The sequence below is a fragment of the Neopelma chrysocephalum genome, unplaced genomic scaffold (genome assembly GCF_003984885.1).
Source record: "Neopelma chrysocephalum unplaced genomic scaffold, ASM398488v2 Primary Assembly neopelma1_100, whole genome shotgun sequence".
NCBI lineage: Eukaryota > Metazoa > Chordata > Aves > Passeriformes > Pipridae > Neopelma > Neopelma chrysocephalum.
In genome coordinates, this window is record NW_020897763.1 from 580,133 (window position 1) to 591,102 (window position 10,970).

General features: G+C 59.2%; 1 protein-coding gene across 3 annotated transcripts; it reads left to right on the forward strand.

Moving 5' to 3' along the window:
- The first annotated feature begins 24 nt into the window (after nt 1-24).
- Nucleotides 25-10,836, forward strand: RHOC (ras homolog family member C). 3 transcript variants are annotated; one of them, XM_027695321.1, is made up of 6 exons: nt 25-131; nt 1,352-1,613; nt 8,945-9,102; nt 9,347-9,467; nt 9,785-9,915; nt 10,045-10,836. In XM_027695321.1, the coding sequence occupies exons 2-6, from the start codon at nt 1,592-1,594 to the stop codon at nt 10,216-10,218; spliced, it is 606 nt and encodes a 201-aa protein (XP_027551122.1). In that variant the 5' UTR covers nt 25-131; nt 1,352-1,591; the 3' UTR covers nt 10,219-10,836. The 3 variants fall into 3 exon arrangements, with proteins under 3 accessions (XP_027551122.1, XP_027551123.1, XP_027551124.1); XM_027695322.1 differs by having other exon boundaries at nt 1,352-1,424; XM_027695323.1 differs by lacking the exon at nt 1,352-1,613 and having other exon boundaries at nt 81-131.
- Nucleotides 10,837-10,970: the final 134 nt, after the last annotated feature.

Genomic DNA, 10,970 nt, shown 5'->3' on the forward strand with positions numbered 1-10,970 from the left:
GCCCAGCGCTCCCGCTCCGCCCTCGCGGGTGGCCCCGGACGGGGCGGTGCCCGGCGCTGCTCGGAGGAGCCGGGGCGGGAGCGGGAGCTGGGACCGACACCGGGAGCGGGACGGGGCAGCGGCGGACAGAGGTGCGGGGTCTGGGGGAGCGGAGCGGCGAGGGCACTGATGGGGGTGCGGGGGGGCAACTGGGGAGTGGGGATGCTGGTGGGGTGCGGGGGTGCTGGTAAGAAGTGGGGGCAGAGCTGTGGTCCAAGGGAACTGGGGTCTGGAATTACTGGTAGTGATGTGGTCTGAGTTACTGGCGGAGTCTGGGGGAGCTGAGGTTTGGGGTTGCTGGTGGGGTTTTGGGGGAATTGAGATTGGGGTTGCTGGTACTGGTAAGGTGTGGGGTCTGGGGTTACTGCGGTCTGGGGGAACCGAGGTGTGGAGTTATTGGTGGGGTGTGGGGTCAATGCTGGGTGCGGTCCGGGCACTGCTGGGGGAGCGGGGCACAGGGGTGGGTGCCCCAGCCGGGTTGGGTGGGGTGCAGCGGGACAGGGCGGGGTGGGTGTGCCCGGGATGGGGCGGGGGGCCCTGGGTGTGGGCAGGGGTGGGTCAGCTGTACTTCGGGCTCTGTGGGTCGTCCCTGGAGGGTGGCCTTGGGATGTGGGTCCCAACTTGCGGTTGCCCCCCAGACAGTGACTGATCCAGGGTGAGAGCCCCGGGGCTGCTGCCACATCCCACATCCCTCCCCGCAGCCCCCGCTCCAGCAGTGTCCCCATGCAAGGCCTTGCTGCCGCTCCGTGTTTTCTTCAGAAAAAGGAAAAAAGTTCCCTTTGCTCGCTGCTGAGCTCATTCTTAAACATTTATATTAGGGGGGCTTGCGGGGAGGGGAAATAATTGTGTAATGTCTTAGGAGCAGGGGAGCATTCCAAAAGCATGACTGCGCGGCCCTTTCCAGCACTGAAAGTCTGGCAGCCAAGTCTCCCAGCGGCCGCCAACCCCCCCTAAATCCAGCCCCAGCCTCTCAACACCCCCGTGAGAACGGCACAGTGATCCCCCGGGCTGCATCTGCGTGGGGTGGGCTGGGAGCAGGGGCCCGGCTGAGCCCCCGCCCCGGGCTCACATCCCTGGGAAAGTGTTGGCCGGCTGCGTGTCACGGAGACCAGTCGCATTTTGTTTCTATTTCGCCAAGTGCTTTTAGTGTCCAGACAGTTTCAGTTTATGTCCAGCTCCTCCTCCTCAGCTCCCAGGTAGAGCCCGAGCGAGGTTTTAACGGGCTTTGACTCGAATCCGTGTTCCTGACAGCTGCGGCTTCTCCAGGGAAACATTTAAGCGGAAAATAAGCCAAGTCACTGTCTTCCAACAGGTTGTCGGGAGCGTTTAACCGGGCTCACCTCCCAACTTGCCGTTTGCACTGGAGAGGCGTATTGACATGAAAAGTAAGGAATGTATTAGCAAATATTGATCGGCGCTGGGGCAGTCAGGCGTTGCACAGGCACCCTCTGAGATTGTGGCGTGTTATTTGGAGCTTTCCACAAGACACTTGTGCTGCCGGGAGGCCCTGGGAAGGCTGTCGCTTCCGCGGGAGGTAAAATAAGAACATGGCATGATGTCCTTTGGAAAAGGAGGTAAGGGGCAGGCAGCTTCTCCCCACAAAGCTCAAGCGCTTTGCGGTTTGAGCTTTGTTTAGGCTTTCGAATTCTTCTGTCCCGAGTCCCTTCCTCTGTTTTGCTTGTGGATGGTTTTTTGTGGGGTTTAGCAATGAGGACGAGCCAGCCTGGGCGCTCTGCTCCAAATCTGGGTCCGGACAGTCGCCCTTGGCCACTGGAGCGTGTGGTAAAGCCCAGCCTGCCTGGTCGTGCCCACAGAATAGCTCCCACCCAAAAAAATGGGTAAGGTCTAAACTCGAGCGCTGAGTCGAGCTCCTGTTTTGATGATCGCTCGTCGTTTGGATACGGGAAGTGCAGAGGTCTGAGGAAGGTTTCAGGCAGCTCTCCCAGTGGTAAATACAGACATTTTCCTCGGCGCCGGGCAGTTCTGGCAGCGCAGGCAGGCGGGATGGCAGGCGGGATGGGAGGCTCGGAGCAGCGGGTGCTGGTGGGTGTGGGTGTGCTCTGGGTGTCAGTGATGGCTGTTGGCTGTCTAGGGGCTGGTCTGTGCTGCACAAACTGGGGGCTGGGTGGGTGTAAAACTGCAGATGCTGCTGTGCCAAAATCAGCACCGCTTGGGTCGCCTCGAGCTGTGATCTGCCCGGGAGCCTGAGCTCTGTCCTGCCCGTTGTGTTTCCCTTTGGCATTGCTCTTTGCTTCCAGCCCTTTTGGGGACATTTTTCTGCTTTTTAACCTTAATGATTCTATGATTCTGTGTAAGAGTCCCTCTGGTAGCTGTGACACTGCCAGGACACTTGCCCTGTGCTACCTTGGCCATGGTTTAGGTGTCTCAGCAAATGAAATTCCCCTCGGTGGCCATTCCTGTCGGGTCTTAATTTGGAAGTTTACTTACTTTCTCATTGCACCAGTGAGTCCAGCCAGCTAAAGCCGTTTCTGTTGTGAAACAACCCTGCAGAGCATGTGTGCCAGTGGCCTGTGTGCTGCTGTCATCCTGTCCCCAAACACCTCCAGTCCCCTTCCCATGACTTTATCTTGGAGACAGCTGTGGCTGTCACTGTGCTCGTCGGAGCTGCTGGTGGAGCAGGAGCTGCTCCCAGGGGGATTCTGGAGGGGGTTCCCCACCAGTGCCCCTTCCCCAGGGCTGTGGCAGTGTCCATGGAGGCCTGGAGCTGGCCAAAGTGACTCTTGTTTGCCTGCTGGCACCTCTCAGGGTCCTGTCCCGAGGTGCCCTCCCCTGGCGCTCGCAGCAGCTCTGTGCACACACACGGATATGTTGAGAGGTGGAGACAGCCTGTCCTTGGCTGTGCTGGGGAGGAAACCTTTCCTGTGTTCCCTCTGGGTGCTGGGAGCTGCTGAGGGTCCTGTCTGTTCACAGCTGCACAGCCTGAACCGAAGGTGTGTGGGTTTGAAATCCAGTTGTGAGCCTCGTCTCATAACCCAGCCTTGAGCCTGGTCTGTGCTGCCTTCACCCAGCTCGGCCCTAAACAAGAGTCAAATCACTCCAGCCCAGCACTTGGATGCTTTTATTTGTTAAACTGATGAAAAGTTTAGCAGAGCTGAAGGCACAGCAACACCGGGAATATCTCGGGCTGGCCAAAGAGGTGGTTTTCCTTCTGCAGTTGTATTGTGGTGTGGCACTGGGGTGATGGGGCTTTGTGCCACGGGCTGGGTGTTCCCTGAACCTCCCATCCAAGGGGAGCAGCCAGAGTTGCTGGGGCAGAAGGGTAAGGAGATGCTTGGTGGCAGCTCTGCAAGGCAGGAACATGAGCCCCAGGTCTGTTCTCCCATCTCTGGGATCTGGGGGCAATGCTGGTGGCTGCATGAGCACTGCCCAAAGGCTTCGCCCTCCTCCTGGCTCCACTCTCCTGGGTGAGCAGGGTTTGTTTGGAGAGGGGGATTTGCCAAGTCTGGGGGCTACGGGGAGCTGGCCCTGCCATGTTGGCAGCACTGGGGGTGTCCCTGCAAAGGGGGTGTCCCTTGCAGGGGGACTATGAGGGGGCTGCTCCCAGCACAGCTCTGTCCCCCCCAGCCCTGCCCAGGCCTCGGGATGTGCCTCCAGCCAGGGCTGTGATTCCTGGTGGGACAGGTCTGGCCGGGATGGGGCCATCAGCAGTGCTTGGGAATTTCTGCATTAGAACAAAACCCTTCTGTTACCTCTGGGAACTCAAGCCCGGCTCAGGAGGTTTGTTGAAAGATTTCTGTCCCTGGTTGAGGTCCTTCAAAGTGTTAACATCTTTCCCTGCAGTTCCTGAGATCCTTTAGCAGACACTGGGTGATGGGCGCATCCTGCTGCCAGAGGAATTCCCCATTTCCTGCTCAGCAGGAACTTCACATTTTGAGGCACGAAGCTGGGAGAGGCCAATAACACAAGGGCTGCCCTGGAGCCTGGCTGATTTTATGGTGATGGCTTTAGAATAGCTGCTTGGAAAGTAGAACAGAGCAATTTGGGGTCATGTTGCAGCTCTTTGCCTGCTCAGGATTAGGCTGGTGCTGGCTGGCAGCAATGGCACAGACTAAACCCAGAGCCACCCCGGCGTGGCCCCAGCCTGCCCACAGCAGCGGGTGCAGGGATGGGCACAGGGGCCCTGAGGGGTTTGGCAGTGGGAGGTGCCGGCCCACGGTTGCTGCTCCCTTTTGTCGTCTCCATGGATGAGCAGGAGGCATCTCCAGTGGGGCCCTGAGGGTGCTGCTCACACCCGAGGGCTGCGGGTGCTGCTGGGCTGGGCTGGGTTGCCAGCGTGGCTGGGCAGCCTTGGCTGTAACTCGGGGTGGTTGGCACTTGGCAGAGTTTAAAATCTGAATTTCCATGGCTCGTTGAGGGTGACTGTGTGCTTTTTAATCGTTTGGCCTGACGGCAGTTGTACTAAAACTGTCCTCAAATTCTCATGGAATCACACAACAGTTTTTGGTGGAACAGACCTTAAAGCTCATCCCATCCTGCCCCCTGCTGTGGGCAGGGACACCTTCCACTAGCCCAGGTTGCTCTAAGCCCTTTTCCAACCTGGCCTTGGACACTTCCAGGGATGGGGCAGCCACAGCTTCTCTGGGCAACCTGTGCCAGGGGCTCACCACCCTCACAGGGAAGAATTTTTTCCCAATATCCCATCTATCCCTGCCCTCTGGCAGTGGGAAGCCATTCCCCCTTGTCCTGTCCCTCCAACCCTTGTCCCAAGTCTCTCTCCAGCTCTCCTGGAGCCCCTTTAGGCCCTGGAAGGGGCTCTCAGGTCTCCTTGGAGCCTTCTCTCCTCCAGGTGAGCACCCCCAGCTCTCCCAGCCTGGCTCCAGAGCAGAGGGGCTCCAGCCCTCGGGGCATCTCTGTGTCCTCCTCTGGACTCGCTCCAGCAGCTCCACATCCTCCTGGTGTTGTTCCTGAGGGCTGGAGGCAGCTCTGCAGGTGGGGCAGAATCCCCTCTCCCCTGCTGCCCACTCTGTGGGATCAGCCTAGGGCACAGGAGGGGTTCAGGGCTGTCAATGCACATTTCTGGGTCATGTTGAGCTTCTCATCCACCAGCACACCCAAGTCCTTCTCCTCAGGGCTGCTCTCCATCCATTCTCCTGCATCTGTGCTTGGGATTGCCCTGTTTGTCTTCATGAAACTACCTTCATGTTTACCACTCATATCTGTCCATCATCTGGGAACGGTGCAAAAGCCTTTGCATCAGACTCCTCATCCCAGGGACTGGCCTCATCCTGCTGAGCAGCAGAGCATCCCCTGGCAGAGGAGCTCCTCTCTCCTGGAGCAGAGTGCTGCTGGCCTCTGGTGCTGGTGCCGTGCCAGCTGCCGGCCCCAGGGCATGGATGGGGGCACCCAGCCGGCCCCCGGGGGCTCGCAGCCCTCCGAGCCTCCTTGCCCTGCTCGCCTTTGCGCGCCAGCTCGGGATTAGTAATGGGCTATTTCTGGACGGCTCTCGTGAGTAATGGAATGAATTGTGCTGAGATTTTGGGTGGGGCCGGTGCCTCTGCCCTCTGAGTCACCGCTCGGCATCACGCCGGGCGCGGGAACCGCCGGGGCCGGAGCCGTCCCGGGTCAGGGAGGCCGAGGGAGGCCGTGGGAAGGAGCTCTGGGTGCAGTGGCTCTGCTCAGTTTGGAGCCCCTGCCGTCCCCCTGGCCGGGCAGTGTGTGGGCAGGGCAGCATTTGGGCAGGAGTGGTGCCACTCTGGTTGGTTTTAATTTCTGTCCAGTGTCTGCAGACTGGGCACGGGCAGGTCCTGGTGTCTGTCTGGGAGCGGGTGTTTGTCTCCTTGGGCATCTGCTGCTCCTCCTGCTGCAGATGTGTCGGCTGTGGCGTGGGTGAGATAATGGCACAGCCCAAACTGCTGTTCCTCCTCCATCCCTCTTGGAGATAGGCAATCACAAAGCAGCAAATCATGTTTTGCTGCGGGCAAAGGAGCTTCGTGTCTGAGTAAACAGACTTTTTTGCCCCTGAGCTCTCCTTTTCTCCTGCTCTGGACATGCTGCTTGGAAGGAGGATGAGAAGCATGATTTGCGACAAGGGTCAGACTTGATGACCTTGGAGGTCTTTTCCAGTGATTCTTAATGATTCTGTGATTCTAAGGATGATGCATTTCTGTGTCCCCAGGGATATATTGTCCTCCTCAAGCGGGCAGGAGCCAGCAGACTCCTCCAGCCCTTGTATCTGCCTCCGTAACACAAACTCTGTGCCCCCTATGGATGAGCTCCTGGCTGGCAGCCCCTGCTGGGACAGTGGGTGTCCCTGGCCCAACTGTCACAGGCAGGAGCAGGAGGGCACGAGGAATAGGGACAGGAGCTGTTCCTCCTCCATGCTCAGCCCCTGCCTCCCTAAAAAGTGCCCGTGGTCCCAAAAAGGGACCCTTTGGGGCACCTTTTATTTTTTTCTCCAGCTTCAGTGTTGCTCAGACACAGACATGCTCACCCTTTCTGTGGACGTGCTGCTCCACTGGGATGTGTGCCTGACCCCCAGGCTCCTGGCTGAGGAGTGCTGGATCCTGCCGGATGCAGCCCTTGATCCTCTCTCTTCTCACCTTACAAGTGCCAGCCTTCTATTTCTATTAACAGCTCACAGCACTCAGCAGCCACAAACCATTCCTGCCTTGGCTTGTGAGCCAAAGTGCTTGGAACCTGCAAAGATCCACGGCTACCAGCAGGGCCAGGCCTGGATTTGGGTGAAAACTGTCTCTCTTTTGCCCAAACCATTGGGCAGTTTGATTTGTGGGACTGGGGTGGTCCCCAGGCTTCGTGTGCCAGGGGTGACCTGCCAGGCAAGCCATGGGAGAGGAGAGCTCTGCAGGCTGCCTTTGGAATGTGGCCCAGCCGCTCGGGCTCACTTCTTGATCCTTCACTTGCTGCTAATTACAATGTGGCCGGACTGGGGGTTTTCCCCTTTTCCTCCCTTTTCTGTTGGCTCAGGGTGTGGGTGTGGTCACCTGGGTGGGGGCAGATGCCTGGCCTTCGTTAAGGCTCAGCTCAGTGCCCTGGTTAAATGCCAGGCTTTTGGTGTCCTGGCCTTCCCAGGGTGATCCCAGCATGATCCTGGGGTGATCCCAATGTGATCCACTTGCAGTTCCATGCATCAGCATCAGTGTGTGTGGCTTTCCCACAGGGTTATTTCCCCTGAACCTTCCCAAGGCTCCTAGCATCCCAGACCCTTCCCATCCTGCTGCCCTGGCAGGGGGTGTGGAGAGGGACAGGGCTGGTGGGGGGATGTGGCACGTCCCTGCCTTCAGGAGCAGTTTTCTTGCCACCTGTAATTTCCCCCATAGCAGTGTGAATTTTCAGGGATTAAACCCTGAGCTGTCAGCTTGCATCATTCCCAGGATCTCTTCTGGGATAGGGAGCTGGTGATGTGCCAAAGGCACTTAAGGAGTGGGTCAGGCTCTTGGAACTGAGGCGTCTGGGAAGCTGGGGATGGGAAAGAGATTTTGGTCCCAAGGCTGGGAGGGATGTGATCCCACCACGGATGATTTTCTCATGGCTCATTCAGATGCTGTGCCAGGCGTTTTGTGGCATTGTCCTGGACGATTCCCAGGCTCCTCTGTAATCCCCTTTCGAAACTGAGGGATGCAAAGGCATAGCTTTCCTTGCAGGGCTGCATCCTTTTCCCTTGGGGCAGAAAGCCACCCTCTTTGCCTGGGTTTTGCCTGTGTTTGCTGAGGGATGCCTGGCAGCTTCTCCCGCTGCCGGTGCCAGCGTCGGCTCTTTTGGTTCCGTGGCAAAGGCTCCTTTGTCAGACAGGCTGGGACAGGGCCAGCCTGGTGCTGGGTGCCAGGCACACAGGTCCTGCTTGCCTGGACCTCCAGGAGCTCAGCCTGGCGCGTTCCAACTGCTGATCGGATTATTTGGGAGCCGGTGAGCGTGCCTGGGTGAGACCTGAGGAATTCATAATCTAAAATAAACCCAGCGTGTTCATGGCACTCCAAGGTTGTCTGAAATCCCGTTTGCCTGGGTGACAGCACAGCAAAGCCCAGGGAGGGTTGGATGGCTGGGGGGGTGGGTTCCCCATGGGGTGGGTAAGGCAGAGCAGTCTGTCACCTCACACGAGGTCTCTGTGTGCAGCCACCAGCACTGCCACGGCTGGGACATCACTGGGATGGTTCTCCCAGCCACAGCAGCAGTGCTGGGTGTAAATGGTTCCAGCCAGGCCACACTTGTAGTACTGTGTCCAGTTCTGGGCCCCTCAGTTCAGGAAGGATATTGAGGTGCTGGAGCAGGTCCAGAGAAGAGCAACGAGGCTGGGGAAGGGACTGGAGCACAAGTGCTATGAGGAGAGGCTGAGGGAGCTGGGGCTGTTCAGCCTGGAGAAGAGGAGGCTCAGGGGAGACCTCCTCACTCTCTCCAACTCCCTGACAGGAAGGGGGAGCCAGGTGGGGGTTGGTGTCTTCTCCCAGGCAACTATCAGCGAGATAAGAGGGCTGGGTCTTCAGCTGTGCCAGGGGAGGTTTAGGTTGGATATTAGGAAGAAATTCTTTACAGAGAGAGTAATCAGGCATTGGAATGGGCTGCCCAGGGAAGTGGTGGATTCTCCGTCCCTGGAGGTTTTTGAGATGAGACTGGATGTGGCACTTAGTGCCATGGTCTAGTAACCATGGCAGTAGTGGATCAAGGGTTGGACTTGATGATCTGGGAGGTCCCTTCCAACCCAGCTGATTCTATGATTCTGTGATACTATGATTCTTGCAGTGCCCATGAGCTGGTGTGTGCAGGAGCTGGTGGGGGGCTGGGGGAGCCTCCGCCCTGGCTGTTCCCAGTGGGATGTGCCCAGGTGTCTGTGTCTGGTACCTCCCTGGCCATCGTGCACAGGACTCGGGGGGGCTGGGAGCGTGGACTGCCCGTGGTGCTCTGCCCCACTCCCCTGCTCCTGTCCCCACAGCGATGGCGGCCATCAGGAAGAAGCTGGTGATCGTGGGAGACGGTGCCTGCGGGAAGACGTGTCTGCTGATCGTGTTCAGCAAGGACCAGTTCCCCGAGGTCTACGTGCCCACCGTGTTCGAGAACTACATTGCTGACATAGAGGTAGATGGGAAGCAGGTAAGAGCCATCATCCTTCCTTGCTCATCATTCCCCTTGCTCCTACAGTCCCACTCTGGCAGTGCCACCGCCCAGTGCTGCCACCAGGGCTGGTCTGTGTGGATCAGAGCCACTTGGCTCCTGCCTTTCTGGGTCACCCTGAACCTGCCCCAGTTTGAGGAAGACCACAGCTATACCTGAGGAAGATAAATCTGTCACTCCTGGCCTGCAGAGCTGCTGAGCCATTATCCCTCTCCCCTCCCAGGTGGAGCTGGCCCTGTGGGACACGGCAGGACAGGAGGACTATGACAGGCTGAGGCCCCTCTCGTACCCGGACACAGACGTTATCCTCATGTGCTTTTCCATCGACAGCCCAGACAGCCTCGGTAGGGACCAGGGAGTGAGGGGGGACCTGGGGCTCCCACAGGACTGAGTGCTGCTGCTGAACCCCCCCATGGTCCAGGAAACCTCTGTTCTGCCCCTTGGGGATCCCAGAGCTTCCCCTTCATCCCCTGGCTTTGCGTGCACTCCCGGGAAATGCTGAGAACTTGCTGGCTGGGTGGAGGTGGTGGGAGAGGAGGATGCTGTGAGAGGGCGAGCTCTCCCTGCTTCCTATGGCAAAAAGCCCCGGGGCTGGTCCCTGCGGGGAGGCTGGGGAAGAGCAGCCCCTCAGCTCATGGGGTCCCACGTGTGCTGGTTGCAGAGAACATCCCTGAGAAGTGGACCCCGGAGGTGAAGCACTTCTGCCCCAACGTGCCCATCATCCTGGTGGGGAACAAGAAGGACCTGCGGAACGACGAGCACACGCGGCGGGAGCTGGCCAAGATGAAGCAGGTGGGGGCAGCCCCGGGTCCCGCCGCCTCTGCCCGTGCTGGGTCCTGGTGCAAAGGGCCGGGCGCCCCGAGGGCAGTCGCTGCTGTGCCCTGGCAACGTTTCCAAACCCTCTTTTTCCTACTTCCTTAGGAGCCGGTGAAGCCAGAGGAGGGGAGGGACATGGCCAACAGGATCAACGCCTTCGGGTACCTGGAGTGCTCGGCCAAGACGAAGGAAGGGGTGCGGGAGGTGTTCGAGATGGCCACCCGGGCCGGCCTGCAGGTCCGCAAGAACAAGAAGCGCAGAGCCTGCCCGCTGCTCTGAGCAGCCCCCCGGCCCCTGCGCCAGCACTGCCTGCCCTGCCCGGGGAGGGAGCACTGGCAGCCAAATGGGACCTCGAGGTGCCGGTACCTGCCCTGAACCCTCTGCACCGGAGCTGCCACCCGAGCCCACGGGGTGTCCCTGTGGGATTCCGGGGCCACGAGGGGCCAGTGCCTTCAGCACCCGCTGCTCTCCGAGGGCCGGGTGTTTGTGTCGCTCCCCGTGTCGCCCTGTTTTGTACTGATTTCCCTGGTTTTGCCTTTCCCGTGGGGATTGCCATGGTGTTCAGCCTCCCTCCCCAGCTCCGGGCAGGTGCTGCAGAAGCTGGAGGTGCCCACAGCTCGTGTGTGGGGTGTGCTGGGCCCTCGAGGTGCTCTGCCTGCTCCCCCTGCCGTGCAGGCAGCACACACCAGTGTTAGACAGACTTGCCTGGGCAGCTTTAGCCCTGTCTGTGATTAGAGCCGGGCTCAGCTGCTGCCAGGAGTGCTCTGCTCCCGGGATGTGTGCCCAGCCCTGCCGGTATCGCCGCCTTCGAGTCTGCCTCGGTCATGGACTTGGCACCAGTAAACTGAACTGTGTAATTGGGAGAATAAATGCAAACTGGTATTTTAGTAATTGTAACTCTGCTTGCGTGGCATCCTTCCATCTCTCCTTTGAGCCCCTCGCTGCTCCAGGCTCCTGCCTGGGGACAGAGGCCACATGCTGCAGGGTGGGGACCTGCTCATCCCACAGCTCCTCTTGCTCCAGCTGCTGCT

Bases quoted from the DNA above. Each gene is read 5' to 3' on its own strand.
- RHOC (XM_027695321.1), top strand. From the start codon at position 1,592: ATGATGTCCTTTGGAAAAGGAG. The intron at 9,468-9,784 runs GTAGGGACCAGG...TGCTGGTTGCAG, and splicing joins CGACAGCCCAGACAGCCTCG to AGAACATCCCTGAGAAGTGG. The intron at 9,916-10,044 runs GTGGGGGCAGCC...CTACTTCCTTAG, and splicing joins AGCTGGCCAAGATGAAGCAG to GAGCCGGTGAAGCCAGAGGA.